Source organism: Boleophthalmus pectinirostris, unplaced genomic scaffold, assembly GCF_026225935.1.
Source record: "Boleophthalmus pectinirostris isolate CB_2022bp ecotype Guang Dong unplaced genomic scaffold, ASM2622593v1 HiC_scaffold_22, whole genome shotgun sequence".
NCBI classification, from domain to species: domain Eukaryota; kingdom Metazoa; phylum Chordata; class Actinopteri; order Gobiiformes; family Gobiidae; genus Boleophthalmus; species Boleophthalmus pectinirostris.
Window position 1 is genome coordinate 26064852 of NW_026571190.1, and position 19432 is coordinate 26084283.

The 19432-nt window shown below is 38.0% G+C and overlaps 1 protein-coding gene across 1 annotated transcript in view; it reads left to right on the top strand.

The window, feature by feature from the left end:
* Positions 1–135: 135 nt before the first annotated feature.
* The window catches only part of plppr2b (phospholipid phosphatase related 2b), a 44905-nt gene continuing 25608 nt past the window's right edge, over positions 136–19432 (top strand). Inside the window, exons 1-4 of the mRNA XM_020938561.2 lie at positions 136–218; positions 2030–2086; positions 3827–4007; positions 6491–6601. Coding sequence (XP_020794220.1) covers positions 6491–6601 — 111 coding nt within the window. The 5' untranslated portion in view covers positions 136–218; positions 2030–2086; positions 3827–4007. The remainder of the gene's footprint in view (positions 219–2029; positions 2087–3826; positions 4008–6490; positions 6602–19432) is intronic.

The following is a 19432-nucleotide window of genomic DNA, read 5'->3' on the forward strand; positions in this document are numbered from 1 at the left end:
CGCTCTCTGCTCATGAGCCTCATGTTTCCTGTTGTTGTCTACGGGACTCCACCACAGCACGTACGCGTCCCCAAAGCAGCTGGCCATACTTTATTTTTGTCTACCCCCCTCAGGTGATTATTTATTAATGATGTGTAACTGTTAAAGTCTCAGCATAGCCATCAACGTAACGACTTACCATCATAATTACATCTCATAAAACATTTATGACTAAGTCTGTGAGTATAATTCAATTATTGGAGCATCTCTTCACTTCACTCTTCTTTCTCTCAGTGATTTACATGCTTGGACTGATGTTTCTTAAGTTGTTTTAGAGACTATAAATAAACAAAGTCATATCTGTTCATCTGAAAGAACAGTCCAGAGATAACACTTTGTTTGATTGAGCATCTGTGAATACATAATAGCCTAAATGTTTTACATGTATTATGTTTTTTGAGAGTGCTACAGACGTCAGGTCACAGGATGAAGTTAGACCATCATTACTGCAGTAACACTGCATCGAGTTACTATGCGGTAAAAGTAGGCCATGCTATTTTTCTATTGTTATATTATATAAGCTATACTACTTTCCCACAATTATGATAGCTATGATAGTATACATGAGGCGTAATCATAGACTGTATGAAGAAGTGGACTAAGGGCGTGTGGTGTCACCCATTGCATTCAAATGAAGTCAAATGAAGCTCATCGAGGCTAGCAGTCATGGAGAAAATTTTGAGCCTAGTTCCATATTAGGAATAGGAATTTATTTTCGGACAAAATAGTGAAATACAAACACCAGGATCTTGCAGAGCTAAAGGGGTTAATACAAACATTTTAAGACCAAATTGATGAGGATCATTGCAGCAGTTACAGAGAAAGGGGTGACAATTTTTTATGTAAAGTCAATTGGAGCCAGAAGCTCCTCCATACTTACTTCCTATTTGGAACGCGGCATCTACTGGGTTAGCTATGTCGATTTATGTATGTTTCTTTTGGCTTTATTTATGCATTTAGACATTTAAGAAGCCAAATACGTTAACAATGCTCTGCTTGATATTGGCATAGGCCTGTTAAAGTGTCATTCAGTATTTTAGCCACAAGACATCATGTTCTTTATAATCCAATTTAGAAAAAAACAACAACATCTGATTAATTCTTTATGGTCCAAATTCCCTTGCACGTCAGCATGAAGGCAGGATGTCCTTGGCTGTGGTCCACTGTGTACTGTATAAATGAGCACACTGACACGGCCTACTTCTGTTTCTCAAGTCTTTTCGTGATCAGCTGGAAAGAGACACAGAGGCAGCCTTGTAAACATATCACACAGCTTAGCATGAACAATTCAGCTAACTGCTTTTGTACTGATGAAAGAGGTGTAGTAACCTTTCTGTGACTACAATGACTGTATCCCTTTGTACCTGTGAACCCATGCCTAGGAAGCACTTCTCTTTGTTTGCTTTCAAGCTTGGTGAATGTGCACTATACTGTATGAAGCTGTTTTATTGTTGATGGACTGTAACTAAGTCAGAGTCAAATAACCCTTGTGCGACATATAGGGTCACTCAATGGTTTGACATAAACATAAACAATCTGCAAAAAGATTTAGCATTTCTAAATTACATTTCGTATTAGCTTTGCCTTGCAGAAGTAAAGTTTGAGGTTTGAGTTTGCATTTGACCTATCCTTCAGTGTCACAGGGTCATCAGAGGTAGTTACCAGAAATGGGAACATCCGTACCCCTTAACAAGTGGTGTAAACATGCAGAAACAGTCTCTCCTTTGGCCTCGCTGTGAAAAAGTAGGAAGATATGATTTAGAAAGTGTTGTACTTCTTTTGACCCCTTTGAGCAAGCATTGTAAATTATTGCTTAGGTTGTAGAGAATGCAGCATTATTTAAACTCTGAATCGTGTTTTTTTTTCTTCTACAAAAGCAAACAATGAATCTGTCATCTGGCTATTCCTAAAACTATTGTTAAAACTGGCAAAATGGAAACAATATGTGTAAACATTATGTGATAATAATGTTAATATCTCTATTCTTTAGGCACAGTAGGCAGAAGGCCTGATTGAAAAGCTACACTGGAAAAAGACAAGTCAGAAGGTATGTGTGCCTGTGCTTTTAACTATAGGCCTTCATATTAGCTTGGCTCAGCTTTATCTTTGTTTAGGTTATGTGATGTTTGCCCTTGACTTCAAATCTCTCTCTCTCTGTCTTCACATCCTAGTGTGTAGTGATACTGTCTCACCTTGGTTTTAGGTGAAACTTTTATATCTAGTAGAGACATAAATCAGAAGAAAAGTACAGCCCCTATGTGTAATGTGAGTTAATGGCTAAGAATAAAGGAGCCCATTGAGAGACTCTAGGAGGCAATTGTTCCCAGGAAATACATTGCAGCTTTCCATATGCTCTTGCTGCATCCATGTGCCAGTGTTACCCAGAAATTTACCAAAATTTACCAAAGAGTGTTTGATAGTACAACAAATAACTGGCTTATAATAAGTGTTATTCTAACCAAACAGTTACAATTGTCGGTCACAGAATTAAGCAGCTAATAATGTCTAATTGCTGTTGCTGATTGCTGATTACCAGAATCAGTCATTGGTTTTGGGTTGTTTTAATGTCAGTGTACAGGTTTATTGGTTTAGTGGTTAAAAATAGTGAATACTTGAAAGTAGGGCTTGGAGATTTTGACAAAAAGTAAATTAGTTTTAGATTTTTTTCTGAAAACTGAAAAGATTGTTTTCAATTGTCATATTTAACCCATTGCCCATTGGGGAAATCTTTTATGTATGAGATAAAACAAACTATTACATTAATTTGACAGCACTGATTCCAGAGCAGGGACCAACCCTTGGTCCCAGTGAGCAGTCTTTCTTGCATTTTCAATGAAATTTCCAATGCAAGAAAGTTGGAAAAATAAAAAATCTATTTTCTTCTAAACGAATTGATTTAAATGTCAAATTAGATTTTTTGCCCAGCCGTACTTGAAAGTTGTGAATTGCAATTTGCTGCCAAACAGGTGTTTATTAGAGAACATTTTCTCATTCAGTTTTGTAAGTGTAGTTGGTTACCATAGAAACCATGTATCCATAGGATCTGTAACATAATTAAAAAACAAAAAAAAGGTTCTTTCATGGTCTGTGGACCAGTGTGGGATTTGAGTCCAGCTTTCATGACACTGCTGCTTTTCATGTTTCATGTAATACATTTGTTGCTGTATTATATTTGAACCATTGCACAATATGGAGTAGGATCAAGCGCCATCTCCTTGAAATGTATAATTGTACTGACATGTATCACTGGCCACACATGCTTCATGCACAATCTCTGGAATTATACACAGTTTTTTTTTCGCTTGCCATTGCAATGTCTGACTGACAACCATTCCCACACATTATACTGAATCTATACAGGACTGTACAAACATGTGTGATGCTCTGTGTTGACCATGTTACCATGTGACACATACACACACACACACACACACATTCATACTATCCCACTGTTCTCTTATTCTCTCTTCCCACTCTCTCCTCCTCCTTGCCTTTCAGTCTCTCACACACATCCCCTCTTTCTACTCTCTCTCTCCCCTCTCTCTCTCTCTCTCTCTCTCTCTCCATCTCTCATCTCTCGTGCTATCCTCGTATCCACCGGCAACTGCGCTAAGCAGCCTCTTTCTCCAAGCCGTGGATTCTTCACTTGACTAATTATCCTTGAAGTGCCACTGAAGACCATTATATTTAGCGCGGCGACCTACTGAAGAAGTGCACACACACATAGGCAGGGCTGGCTGAAGGCAGGAGCCTAACAGTGGACCAGCTCTATCTTTTCTATTCACAGAACAGAGGGCTTCTGCGCTGGCACATCGTCGCAAGTGAGGAGCGCTTTGCTTCAAAAGAAACCAGAAGGAAGCAGACAGAGGAGCACAGCTGAGAGCACAAGGCAACCACAGAATGTTCATTTTCTGCAAGAGCGGATCCTCCTAGAGACAGCAACTCAGTGGAATCACCAGAGACTAGAGGTGAGAGGTTTCCAGGGCAGTGCTTTTTTAACCTATTCCCTCAGTATGGATGTGGCAGTGCATGTACATCATCATGACCCATATTAGTGAACCTGTGGTGCAGCTCAGCTGGAGTCCTGTGTTCCCCTTTCTCTTCTGTTGTCACAGCTCGGACATCAGTGTGGCCACTTGTTGGCGTGACATCTGAGTTGTGTAATTAGTGGTGTAATGATGAGTGTTTGAGCTGTGGGTTTGTGTAGTACAAGTGTGTGTTTGGGTCTGGTCTGTAGGCTGAGTGTGTGCCAGGAGCCAGTGAGGCACTCTTTTGTAGCTGTGGTGCCACAGCGAGGCTTAAGGATGCACATCATAGTGAACGACAGAGACAGCAACACAAGAGACAATCTGTCACAGCAGCCTAAAGCCCCATCTCCCCTCTGTGAGCGCAGAGACGGGACAATGCACTCACATCCCACACCAACTTATCTCTATGGCAGACTTTTGAGTCACAAAGCAGACCAAACTGAACGATTAAGAATTATACCAAATACGGAATTAACCCTATAATACAACAGGCTAAAAGAAACTAAATTAATACTGTACATTTGAAATGACTTGAATCCACGTTAGCATCTGCCTGCAATATCTAAGCCTACAGTGTCCTCTATGTGTGCCTTTTGATAATACATCTTGTGCTCTCAGGCAGGATTTCTTGACATTTTCATCACTAACCAAAAAGAACATATGATTCTATAAATAGAAATCAGTGGTAAATAAGTAACAGGAACACAAAGTGCACCACGGCACCAGACAGTTTATGTTTGTTGACTCTGTAAGGACAACTAGGCATATTGTACAAAATGTATGCTTTCTAATCCCTTAATCCGACATGCTTCATTGTATTTTGTAATAGTAGTAAATTACATATCTCATGGTTGGCACTATTTTTCAGATGCAACCATAGAATTATGCTCTTCAGTACATTAGGAGTAAAAGGATGCGAGTGAATCTTTAATGCGATTACATATTTAATGCTTCAGTTTCCAGTAATATATGCATTTTCACACCATATCCATATATATACAGTATGAAAATGAAGTTAGTGCATTCTGTGCTATTTGAAAGTAACAGGATTAAACTTAGACAAATTTTATTGATCCAACAAGGGAAATTATTTGGACACAGTAGCTCACATTTCACAATATATTATAATAGCGAAGATCAAAAATATAAATGGTAATAATGAATTCAAAATGATAAAAAAAATAGCGAAAGACTGGTTTCAAATAAGACATAATTATACAAATGTGCTATTACAGCTAGAATATAGAAATGTTATAATAAAAAATATATCTCAGCTAAGAGGTCATAAGGACATTTCCTCCTCTGACCCACAGCGATTGATAAGGCTTGTCCAAGCCAATAAAACCAGAGAGGTTGTCTCCATGACAACAAGTAATTAATTGTCATTGGTTTGCAAATTTAGCAATGCTTTAAGCATAATCAGCCATAATTAAAACAAAGTTCTTTATTTAAACTCACGTCTTAGCCAAAATATTGCACTAATGCCCCATAGACATTTCCAAAGCCCTCCAGCATTCAAAGTTCCCATTTCTTCTCACTTCTCTCCTGTGCATCCTGTATTGCATATTAATTTTTTCTCCATCTCCTCCAGTGCTGAGTGTGCTTAGTTCACCTCTCTTGTTGCTTCTGAAGACTCCCCAAACATCTGCATCATGGCTTTGTCTTCTCTTATCTCGATCTGTCAGCCTTTTGTTTTTGATCACAGCTCCATGTTTCCACTCTGCTTCTCCTCCTCTCAGCCTCATTTCTACCTGCTGCCTTGGTCTCTCCCTCCAGATTGCCAGCTCTGGTGTGAGTGTACCTGCACCTACATTTCCTGTTCACCATTCATCTGTGTCTGTATTGAATTGCGTGGGTGGAAGTTTGCATATTTTCTTTTTTTGTTATGATGAAACGAGATAAAAGGAATGCATTTAAATGACCGCATAGAGCACAGTGGCAGTAGCACCAAAGATTTCTGATACATTAACAAAGGGTAAAGCACATTTTTACTGATGTATTCAATTCCTATATTTACAAGTTAACCCTGAATTACATGTCAGGGTTAGCCTAGCCTTGATACATATTGTAACTTGTATCAAAATGGGCATCTACAGTAAGGCCAATGATGAATTGTAGAATGCCAGAGAGGAATGTTTATTTATTTTAATTTTTTTCAGTTTCAGTTGCCTCAAAACAAGATCAATTGAGAAAGTGTAGAAAGCTGGGAAAGCTGGATAGAGAGAGGAATTTGTAACACTGAATAAATTAAGTATAATAATATTATTATTCTTGGTACTAGTACATCATTATTCAGTCATAATTTGTTACTTTTGTCTGATTACCAAATGCATTCACTTATAGCCCTGGACTAAAGTTAAATGGTCTGTTATTTAAACTGCAGCTTTCTAAATAATGTGTTGTCTCACAATTCCCTTTCTCAGATGATGGAAAACCGATTGTCCATGCAGAGGAGGCAAGTGCGGAACCCTCCCGGAGACAAAGGTCTGATCAAAACCAGCACCTACATCGTACCCTGCTTCCTCTTTGTCGAGGTAATTTAGTACTCATTCTTCTTTATTATCTCTCTTCCTGATGCTTCTGAGATTAATGGAAGGAATTGTTGTTGTTTAGTACCTGATCTTATCTGACCATTACCCCCACTTATGACATTTGCAAGAGTTACTCTATGTGGAGTAAGATTAATGTGGTCAAACTGGTCAGTGTAGGATGCCTGGAGTCTTTTCCCCAGTTTTATTTTTATTTTTCCCCACAGCAAGGCCCTATTAGTCTTTATTAAAGCAGTTAAATCCAGCTAGATACTGTATGCTCTGTGTTCAATGAATGCAGAAACTTTTGATTACATTATAAATCAGTGTTTTCATTTGCATAAATAGCCCTAAGTCAAAACACAGCGAGGGCTTGAATATTAAGATGTGAATTACATCAATTGGCCAGACAGAGCGTTACTGAAAACAAGCCTTAGCAAAGGGTAGATAGATTTATAATGTTTTTACACGGACAGCTGTACCAGCTGATTTCACTTTCTCTCTCTTTTGTTTTTTTCTTAATACTGACACTTGCAATTTCAAAACCTGTTGTGGGCACAAAGTGTTATACTTTTATATAGAATAGAAATGACAGAAATGATTTTTGTAGTTACCAAAAGATCTAATAAAGGTGTACTGTGCGGCTTTTCTGGTGGAGGTTCTGCTACTTACTTGTCTCCATGGAGATGGTATTGCTTTGTCTATAATGTTCCACAGTATAGATTAAACCTGTAAATCTGTCATGAGGGAGACAAACAGGTTACAGCACTATGCTACATTACAATTCACATCTGTGGAGAGTCGCCCTTATTCACAGAAGGAATTAATATATTTTTGAGCACTAGAAACACCTGTGATGAATAAATGCAAAATGGATATGTTTAATGTCATACCATGGAACATCCCAGGCAAAGCAATAACATCTTCATGGAGCCAAGCAGGTAGCAGATCCTCCACCAGATAAATTGCTCAATGCACCTTTAACTTTAAATTGGAGTTCAAAAGGAGCTAAAATGAAAAGTTTTACATTATTCTACGTAAGTATGTGTTGTATACCTCTTGCAGGTAGTATGTGTTCGAAGCCTCGGGCGTGTTTAAGCCACATGGTGCTCTGATGGACAAATGAAAGCACATTTTCCAGTCCTGTGCATCTCAAAGCTCTCCTCTGTGTCTCCTCTCACATCACTTCCTTCTATGTATGACTGCACATGCTTCTCACGGCAGATCACCTGCAACGGGTATCATTTGGAAAAACTGTGTAAATTAGCTGTCTTCTGTTTTCAACCCACTGACTTCCTAAAGAAGTGATTGATTTGATTTAAGAGCTTAATTACCCAAAGAGTTTATGAGCTGGTGAACTGATAACATTGATCTGATGAAGAATGGATAGACCTCTACTCTCTACACAAAATAGTAATAGTAATAACGTGAGCTTTTTGTGTGTGATTTCATTGCTTCTAAGCTTCTCATTTCCCATCCTTCACGCCTTCGCTCCGTCTTGTAATCCCTAAATGACCTGGTGGAGTACACTCAGCCTCAGCTGTATTTCTAAATTAATTGGCCTAATTAAGGATGGAAACCCAATTAGACCACGCAACCGCAAACTCTTACCAAGCCTGCAGCACCTCTTCGTTAACTGTATGCTCCAGCTGAAAATACGTACTAAAATACATATTTTTTCATTCAATCTAAAATAGGAACTAGGGTGATTTTGTCAGTGCATTTAAATTAAATATGAAGCTTGGTGAATTTTGTTGTGTTCAAATCTGGGAGAGAACCTCAACAAGTCAGAAGTTCCATTTTTGCAAGAGAAGATGGCTCTGTGAGGCAAATTAAGGAGGAGCAACATTGAGAATTTAAGTGCAGTATGTAATTTTTCTTGTGATCTCAGATTGTCTCCATGGTTATGTTTTGTTGTGTCCCACACTATGGTATTAAACATATCTATCTAGAATTTATGTCATTTTGGGTGAGTTTATGATTAATAATTACAAGGCAAAAGATTTATTCTTTCTGTCTATGGGGTTGCCTCTCCACAGACCTGACCTGCAGCTACTCCTCATTGTCTCACCTGCTTGTATTAATGAAAAAAAATATGTTTAATGCCATATTGTGGAATATTCAAGGCAAAACAATATCTCCATTGAGACAAACAAGTGGCAAACCCTCCACCACAAAAGTTACACAGTACTCCTTTAAAGTTATATAAATATAGTCAATTGAAACTGCTAGAGAAGTATGGGGAATTCTATTGTACATGTATATTTATATAACACTTATATTCTCAAATGAACACTCTGTCTGTGTCTCTTATGGCACAAACATCTTTCACAACCCCCAACAGACTGCACTTGCCTGTTTCTATTTCTCCATATTCAGCATCGCCATGAAGACTCTTATGACAGTTTTAGCGGTTTTACATTTTTTATTGCGTGCAGGTCTGTAGCATCGCAGTATTAACTCCGTCCGCGGTCTCCTCCCCTTCGTACCCGATTCTCTTTGACTAGCTTCCGATTCAATGCAGTCCCAGTCAGATCCACCTCATCATTCATCAGGACCCATTTCTCTTGAGTAATTACATCCTTTGCACCACGGATCTCGCTACTATTACTCTTAAAAATCTTCCCACCTTCATTAACACTCCTCTGTTCCTGTTTCTTCATGCCAGCTTGCTTTGAAAGTCTGCTGCCTCCTCCAACACAAAATACCTTTGATTGTAACCTTACATTGTACCACTGTAATTAGGGCCCTTTGCTTTCTTTTGCTTTGATTGCCTGGCATTGCTTATACCTCAATGACTTCATGCTGGAGTTAAAATAAAGGGCAGTTGTGTTCATGTTTGCGTTTGTAGTGAAGCTGCTTGCTGTTGCATAGCTCCCCCCGGAGGGCACTGACTTCTTTGTTGTTACATTAGCATCTCATTAGTGATTTCTTTTCTTCCCGACTGCCCGGTTTTGTTCCCTTGCTATGTTTTGCAATGTTTTTTTGTGAATCTCTTCTTCATTTTTTGTTGTTACTACTTCCACATCAGGTAAAACATTATTTCCTTTAGTTGGTCCCATATCAGCATCCTTCGATCTCTCAGGCTTGTCACACATAGATTATCTCCTTTGCCAATTTTGTTACCCTGCTTGATTATTCACTCCTCCCTCCTCAACAAATGTCCTAGCTGGCATTTTCTGAAACTGTCTCCAATCATTGTTTTGCTATAAAACTCACCATGCTCATTTCCATTTTGCAAAACAACATGCATACTCAAAAGCTGTGTCCTGATGTCTCTTTGTATCTCTCTCTCTTTTATGCTTCTGCTGAGCCACACTGGAGATTGGTCTGGGGCCCATCGCAGGCATGGCTTCAAAGCAGCCTCTTTAAAAAGTCATTTTGATACAACAGATTTGTGACTTGCTCGAGACACTGGTGGGAGGAGAGTGGGCTTGATCTAGGCCAAGCGGGCACACTGTGAAGATCTGTTCCAAAGCAGAGTTACAAGTACTTACAATGACAGTATTCAGATTTAGAGAGTGCTAAATCTCAAAAGCACTATTACTCTTAGTCATACAATGGTGATTGTTATTTTGTATTGCTGAATTACACCACAACATGCTTTTCTATAGGCCTAAAATGGAATAAAAAAGAGGTAATTAAAGAGAGGCAGTTCAAATTATATATTGGTATATATAAGATTATAAATATAGATTTATGGTGTGGGATTCTCAGATTAAGGACCTATTATGGACCCACCATTATCAATGCATTATTTATGGCTTTTTATATTCATATTTAACATGTACAATCAATTAAAAAAACACCTAGTCCTCCATGAGAGAGTGTGACATTATTACATCAATCATGGATTTCAAGTGCCAGCTAATGTGCTGATGTTTGAGAAGGAAAGAAGTCCTCAAAATGTCATCCATGACCGCAAAAAAGTAATGTGACTGAAACAAAAAAATAAAGAATAGTGATATGTCCCAGCAGCATACACATCTCTTAAAGTGACTGTAGGTAGATTGTAGGATGAATTCGTATCTTATTCACCAAATACTTTCCTTGATCCACAGCCTGTGTAACTTAACAACACATGTTTTTATGGTGTTGATGCTCCTGCAGTATGTCAGTCTTTTGACTTTGCACTGGTCCTGCCCTGATTGGGGACATCTGTCTCCTCATAATTACCCACCATGCCTCTGTTTTGGATGGTCTGTTTTACTAATCATGTGCTCCCGGTTCTTTGTAGCGCTGCCAAGTGCACGAACATCAGGAAACGGTTAGCTTGTCTGTCGACATGATGAGTGCCTCTGGCTTTAGTGTAGCATCACTACCTGGATAATGAACAGGAGCATCAGATCCTTCCTCCTCTGTGTGCTACAAGTCCATATTCTCAGAAGATTTTAGACCACAGCAGAACATGTTTCTTCTGGCAACACTTTATCAGGCTGTGTACTCTTCAGGGAAAGACAGAAATATACTTCTTCTTTTTTACTTTGCATGTCTTCTACACTATACCCACTTGACAAAAGTTTGCAACGCATACTAGTTGCAAGATTCATCATTTGGGACACTAAAATGCAATGAAGGTTTGATTAGATACATTCTTTTATTAAAACTGATGTAGGAGACACTAAATGCCTCTCTAAATGTCCGTTTCATCTGCTTTAATTACTCAAAACACTTGAAGATCATTAACTCATCTATTGTAATTCTTCCATTCTTTTCATTTGCTGCTCTTGCAATTCACGGCATTTACTCCAATTTAGAGACTTCCTCTTTAGAGAAATTTGTCTCATCCTAACCTCTTAATTCCTACTCCTTCTTGCCCTTCTAATCAGCAGATTGCATTGTTAATGTTTCAGTGGATGTAATATCTCTCACCATCTCTCTAGCCTGTCTTAAGCTATATTGTAATATACAGTTAATGACATCTTAAACAGCTCCCACCTCTTAAAGGGGCACTTAAACTTAATCAGCATATCTTATTTTCCCATTACACAGACATCTACACTACTGTATGCAAGAAGCAATATTGATTTCATCAAGTCTAGAACACAAATCCATTTGCGAGGCCTGTCACAATAACACATTTTGAAATGTGATATGTCGGTGAAGCATATAGACAATAAATAATAATATTGAAACATAAAAGCAGAATTATTCCCCCAAAAACTGCTATGAATAATAGAAGTTCATGATTCAAACTTCTATTGCTTGGATCTCATCGTAGTACCGAAAAATAACCAAAATTTTCCCACTTGTACAAAGAAAAATATATAAAAATCATGTATTGAAGTAATTTTAATATTTATTGTGACAGTCCTACCATTTGCTATATATACATATATGCCACTAATTAAAAAGTTCTTTCCCCTTTTAGCACACACATAACTGGGCATGCACAAAACAGAGTAGACACAATAGGAGTTCATTTTTAGCCAGTTTTGCCCTCATTATTTCGATGAGACCATAAATAGCACCTGCCTGCCTGCCTGAGATTTCTCACTCATTTTTTTTTACTTGTTAGCTGCCGTTTGCCTTCTGTTGTCACTACACGTGCAGATAGGCCTGTCACAATAACACATTGAAGCAGGATATATTGCTACACAGATATATAATGATAAACGATAATCATATATTCAAACCGATATACAGAATAGCCTTTGCAATACCTTTTATATGTATGTATATTGCATGGCAGGTTCAAAGCCTTGTGGCAAAAGATATGTAAGCTAAATGATTTAGTGTGTGGGCTGAGATGCTTTTAAACATAATTTTCTGGAATGAATCATGAACAGTATATTAATTGCCCATAATTGCACAGCTAATGACTTAATGACTTAATTGAATTTCTGAACAGAAGTAATGATTAGGCTGACTTTTGTCTGCCCATGAAAAATGACTCACTGTGATGCCAAAACTACATAACATCTTTCATCTTCACTTGCATACTGAGAAGATGATTTGGTACAGTGTGTTTGAAGAACATTGGATTGAGGTGATTTTGGATTGCCTCAAAACAAAGGCCCCAAGTTTGATTCTACAGAAAATGGGCCAGTGTGTCTCTGTGGGTTTCTGCACTTTGTTTGATGACTGTACCTGGCAGGTTTTCCCAGTAAGTCTGGCTGCAGTTATATGCTCATTCAGAATCTGATTATTATAGATTTATTTTAGTTATAAGATTATTAAAATGACATACAAACTGCAAAATCATCAAATTTCTTTCTGATTGTGTTCCCTCTGATTACACACATCAGATTTTGTTGTTTGCATATCATTTAAGTAATCTATTATTTATTTATTTAAAACAAAGACTACAAAGAATACATCAATCTCAAAGAGAAATGAGGCTCTGCGCCAGATTTAGCTACAAGTTACTTTCCATCTGCGGTCCTTGGGCAGGTACTGAAGACTTTAAGATCCTATTTACATAAAAGCACCACTGAAGGATGGGTTAAATGCACAATATGCACTAGATAAGACCAGTGCAGACATAGACATGATGGTGTTAATTCATTTGCAGGTTGGTGCATGTATGGTGTGTGGTTTGGTGGATCATAGAATAGCAGATTTAGGGACATATAGTGATTCAAAAGATGGTAGTAACAAGTAGAAACTGACATTTAAAACTCCCATTGTGTGCTATTTTCTGTTATAATGTTGTTTCCTCATAAAATATCTGGAGTTGTGTTTTGTTTCATTCGTACATGTTTAACACACAAATCCTGCTTATTCAGTTACTGAGTTCTTCTCTCAGACAGAAAACTCTCTGTTCCACCTTATGATGTCATGTACAGGAAGTGCTCCACTGTGTTTTTAAACTCCATACACCTTCACTAGAATCATTTGGATGATTTAAGCCCTGGAATTTCCCATCTCTACTGAACAAAAGGTAAAAGGTAGCTACCACTTCATGACATCACAAGGTGGAAAAGAGCATTTTGAGCTTTGGATAAAGACAGTGATTACTTAAAGATTATTCAAACATATGTAAATGAAACATAACACAACTCGAAATATGTTTTTGATGAGGTAACATCATTTTAACATGGCTTAAAACAAGAGTTGATATATCTTTAAAAAGCAATCATACAATTAGTTACATTTGACATTTTACCCTATACATTCTCATTTGACATGACACTTGCAATCAGAGATATGTATTGCTTCAAAATGTCATCCCTAATTGCACAGCAGTAAGGAAGCTATGGCACTTATGTCTTGCAACTGTAGTGTTCAACTATCAGTATCAGTAGTACTATAGATAAAATACACTGAACTGTATTGTTGATCCACAAGGGAAATTTGGACACAGTAGCTCACACATCACAATATATAGTAATAAATATATAGTAATAAAACATTCAAGGCATCCTTATAGAATAGTATATTTACAAGTAAAAATATAAATATAGAAATACCCAATATATCTCTGCCATACACAAGAGGTGGGTAAGGGAAACTCTCTGTGAAAAAATAAATGTTAGTAGCAAGATCAAATATAGAAACTAAGAATGACTGGTTGACTGGGAAGTAAATGAGGCGTGAAGGCAGGGGTGTAGGCTTGAAGATGATAGAGAGATTTACATATGAATCTGTGATAAAGAGATGGTGATCAAATCCACCCAGTGTGCAGACAGTGTGAGCCAGCAGGAATGAGTGAGGGGCGTGTGTGGGTGGGTGCCCGAGAGAAGAATCTTGTCTTTGATCATGCTCTGTTGCCTTGTTCCTCTTTGTGAAGGTCTTTTTTTTTCTCCTGATCTCACCCCTTTTACTCCCACAGATATCCTCAATTAGTCTCAGCTTTGTCGCCCTCCCCTCTGTCTGCGGATTTGATCATTTTATTTCCCATTTGTCCAAGTTCATTCACTAATATATCACTGTCTTATTAGAGCTTCTCTACACCTCTTGTAGTCCCAGGGGTGTTATTAGTGCCATACTCTATTGAACTGTCTGTTCTTTTCTGTCAAGAGTAATCTAATTTGTTTTTCTTTTAGTGAGTTGCAGTACTGTGTTTTGACAGCAGGAGGCAGTCACAGCCATTTATTGTATGGTGGATCTTCTGACATGCTTTTAGTGACGAGTTTGAAAGGTGTAGTCTGTATGAATGAACACAGTAGATTTCTTAGTTATCAATGGAATTTGAGAGCTTCAAACCAAAAGGCCTAAAGTAATATTGCAATAACCAGAAAGCCCTCAAATATATACTTGCACAATGTTTTTATCCATACAGTTAACTTTTAACAGCTACAGTTTTGGTGCTAATTTGTCATTACAGGAGCTTGCTGAAGTTTTACGCCCTCTCACCATTTGATACTAACATTAGGTGGTCACATTTGGAACAAAAATATAGCGGTTTTCTACCTTTAGGTGCACTGCATAACATTTCTAGTGGAGGGTCTGCAACCTACTTGTTTCCATGTGGATAGCATTGCTTTGTCTATAATGTTCCACAGTATAGATTAAACCTATATCAATATCATCTTCATGGAGAAGTAGTAGCAGACCGACCACCAGAAAAGTTGCACGGTGCACCTTTAAGGCACTTTACATCCACTTTACCTCCACTTTTACAAACCTGTAGACCAGGGGATGAGTCCTCTACCAGTGATTTTTTATGTCAAGAGTGGGATTTGACCCGACAATCTTCAGATCAGAAGACGAGCTGCTGTCATCTCCACTGATCTGTTTGAAGTTATCCTGATATTGTGCCAGACCATCAAAACTGTGCTAAAATGTGTCTGTATATATCTTGTTATGTGTTTGTAAATTTGCAAACAAAAGTGCAGAATTATCAGCTTGATACTTTGCAGTGACATCATGCTGGGGAGGTTCTATATGCATCTCTATTGGCAGAATGTTAATCAGTTAACAATGCACACATCAGCAAACATAAAAGTTTTAAAATAGTCTGAAAACTCAAGAAAGCAGTAGCTCAGTTGGTTTGTCCACTGTTCTGAAGGTTGCCATGTTGAATCCCGCTCTCGACATAATCTCGACCAACATCATTGGTTGAGCGGTCAGATTCATTGACCCACAGGTTGGTGGTGTAATACCAGCTCCCCCCAGATGAATGCTATCGCTTAGACCCACTTTGCCCCTAGGTCTGTGCACCCTGGTGTATGAGTGTGTGTGTGAATGGGTGAGTGGTTCTTTGCTGTAAAGCGCATTGAGTGCCTTGAAGATGGAATAGTGTTATATAAAAATGTGACCATTTACCCAAGAAACACAAAATCTATTTAAACAACACGTCTTCAGGAGCCTGGGATTAATACTGGTCCTGTTTAGATGATTTTCAACAAAAAGGAGAGAGTGACTAACTAACTGAAAAACTATCTTGTGACTGTAATTTTATTTGAGAGGGACTTGTTGTAGCACAAACCATCTCACCTATTGTAGTTCCAACCAGGTCAGCTCTTTATCAGATCATGTTAAAATAAGTCTCAGATTAAGTCTAACTTTCGTGCATTGTGTCACCATGCGAACACTCCAACATGATATCTGTGAAAAATCAATATAGATACAGCCACACACGAATGACATGAGGGGCATAATGGGCCCCACTGGGAGTTCGCTTCATATCACCAGCTCATGCACTCATTCTTCGCTCTGTAAACATGTGAGTTGACTTTTGGACCATCTGCTCTCACTGCAATAGCTCTTCATAAGAACATTATGACAGTAAAGCCCTTGGAGATGCATAACCACAACATTATAACAACTAGTGCGCTTGTTGTATTTCCTATTCGTGCTTATTTTCTATGAAAACCTCCTTATGTTTCTCTCACATCAGCATCTGTTATAGTCTCTTTGATTTCTTTTTGCCATCTTTGAAGTTCAGAGATTTGAGTATTAAACAGTAATTACAGGGCATGAGCTCCTTTTTAGATTTGTAGGTCATCTTTAATTTATCCGATTAGGTAAATGACAGCTTATTTTCACTAATTTTCAAGAAGAATGAAATAGAGTTGTTTTTTTCAGCATTTTTGTCATCAGTGCTTCTTTATGTAGTAGTGTGACTTTTTAAACTGTGCAATTTCTGTGTTATTATTATAAAGAAGGGCTTTAATTGTGAATAACTTAGGGCCAATTACATTGTGCTAAAATGTCAAGTCTTCTAAATGTGAAAGGACACATAATGCCACCCTAGACTTCATTATTCAAACAGCTGTTGTTTTGCGCTGAGGTATCTCCCATGTGAGGCCCCTCCAAAGATGGCACCAGGATGCCCACCTTTTTGACCCTGTGTGACCCCAAACAGCTCCAGCTCATCAGATGGGCCCCTGTACATGACCACTCTGCTTTCCAAACGATATCCTATGCAAATGAATAGTCCAAGGTGACCCGTACCGCATGTGCTCTTTACTCATTTGCAGCTATCAACTTGAAGCAGATTTGACCTTTATGAATATTTTGATAAAATGTGGCTATAGTGCAGGAAATTGGATATTAGATTGTGAGGAAAGGCCAGAAAATAAATAAATAAATAAAATAAATATAGTCAGTGATGGGGAGAATACTTTGAAAATGTATTTAGTTACAAAATACTGAATACTGACCTTAAAATGTATTTTGTAAAGTATTCTGATACATGGTCCAATCAAAGTACTGTGTGCTGAATACCATGTCTACTTTCACGCAGAGTTGCATTTAAATTATAGTGTAAAAATGCAACAGTTTTTTCATCGCTTATTATGCATTTATTTCTAACTAATCAGAAGGAAAAATCACATATGCACTCACCACCAGCACAGTGTTTTATATTTTTCAATTCTGCGCAGTTTGAAGCCTTAGTTGAGTGAACAAGTGCCACCGTGTATTCCTTTGATTTTAGAAAACTGCAACTGTATTCTAAAAACCACCAAAAGAAAAACTAGTCATTGTGTCATTGGGTGAAACACTTAACCCACCTCGCCCCCCGTGTCTGTGTACATTGGTGTATGAATTTTTGTGTGGATGAGTGGTTCTTTTATGTAATGTGTTTTGAGTGCCTTGAAGGTGGAAAAGCGCTATATAAAAATGTGACCATTTACCATTTATTCTCAGTACATGTACACTGTCTATAGCAGGGATCACCAAACTTTTTTCTCAGGGGGCCACATTATCACTCTTGACTGTGATGGGCGGCCGTATAACAGAATTGTATGACCCTGACGATGCAGATTATATTCTTTGAAAACCGCCACACTTTCTTTACATATCAGACAAACTGCACGGTCTTTACACTGAACAGCAAAATAATTGGTCGTCCACTGTTCTTTGAAAATTCGGCACTCTCTGTCAACTTTTTGTACTTTAACACTGACCAGTTTGCTGTCCTTATCTGCACTATAAAACTCTGCACGTGCGTTGACTGTCACTGTTTGACCTCGAGCTTTTGACGAAAATTCTGCAGCAAATGTAAATACATCATATAATTATTTAAATATAAATATAAATACTACATATAAATATAATTTTTTTGTTAGGGTTAGAAATCGACAAAATACAAGATGCAGATGTGTTATTATTTGCCAAAAGGTAATGACAACTTTTGGGGATTGCCTCATAGCGCCAGTTCAAGTGGTGGGAGGCATAGGGGCTTGGGTACCTGTCAAAGGGGCATGGAGGTCTTAGTTTGATGAACCCTGGCCTATAGTAACACCATTTATCCATTTTATTCTGCTTTATCCAGGGGAAATTTTATATATGACACCACTAGAGAGGGTATACACTTGTAATTACGCCTCGCCTCAATGTTTTATTTTGCTTTATTCAGGTTAACACTGACAATTACATAAATCCATACTCACATTTTAATACTTCTGCTGTAGTTTACCACAATCAAAATGACAGGCACAGTCTCAACGCACTTGTCTTCAAATGTTGGTTTAAACTTTGATGGTGGTGGTTGTTCGTGTTGGTATGAATTCCCTTGCTCTATCCACCCACAGTTTCCACACCTTCCTCCCTCTCTCCCTCCCTCGAGCCTTCTGTATAGGACTACAGCTCGGCAAAGCAAGCAGAGAAGAAGCTTTGGATGATGGTGAGAACAGTTCAGCTAATGTCAGAGTTCCCTCATGCCCACAGAAGCTAAACTGATATATACGCGTACGCCCACATACGAGGCCCATGTGCAAGGAAACAAACATGGAGGCAGCTGATATCCTTGGCCTATTTACAGAACTGTGCCTTACTGTTTGTGCACTTGACGGAAACATGCTTTGTAAGTGTCACGTTTTAGTTAAAGGGCAAATATTATTACCAGTGAAGTTACATGTGCCCCTTTTAAATGTTTTTGTAAGTTGCACCATTCTATAGTTTCTTTAAAATATCATCTCAAGTCCTATTTAAACTTTTAACTCTAAATTGCTTCACGACTAATCTTTGCGTGGAATACATTGTGCCTCATTGCGTTTTAAATGCACTCAATTTAGGAGCCAAGTTGCCACGGGAACTGGCCTATCCATTATTCCATTTTGCAATTCTTACAGGGAATTATCCACGCTAATAGAGTCAGGGAGATATAGTTAAGTTTTTTATAACATTGCTTTAAAAGGTTCAATCTTAAATAAATAATAAATATGATGTTTTATTTATTTATATTTTATGATTTATTATTTATAATTATTCACTGCCAGATGATTGATAATAAAGAAAATGTAGAAGCAGTTGGCAGACCAAGTTACACCGTGCCCCTTTTATATACAGCATTTAGAAAAAAATCTTTGTTCTTGTAAGTTACTCCACTCTCTAATTTCTTTAAAATACTGTCTGCAGACTCGTTTAATCTTCGTGTGGAATACACTGTGCCTCATCGCGTTTTAAATGCATTCGATTTAGTCAAGCCAAGTTGCCACGGGAACA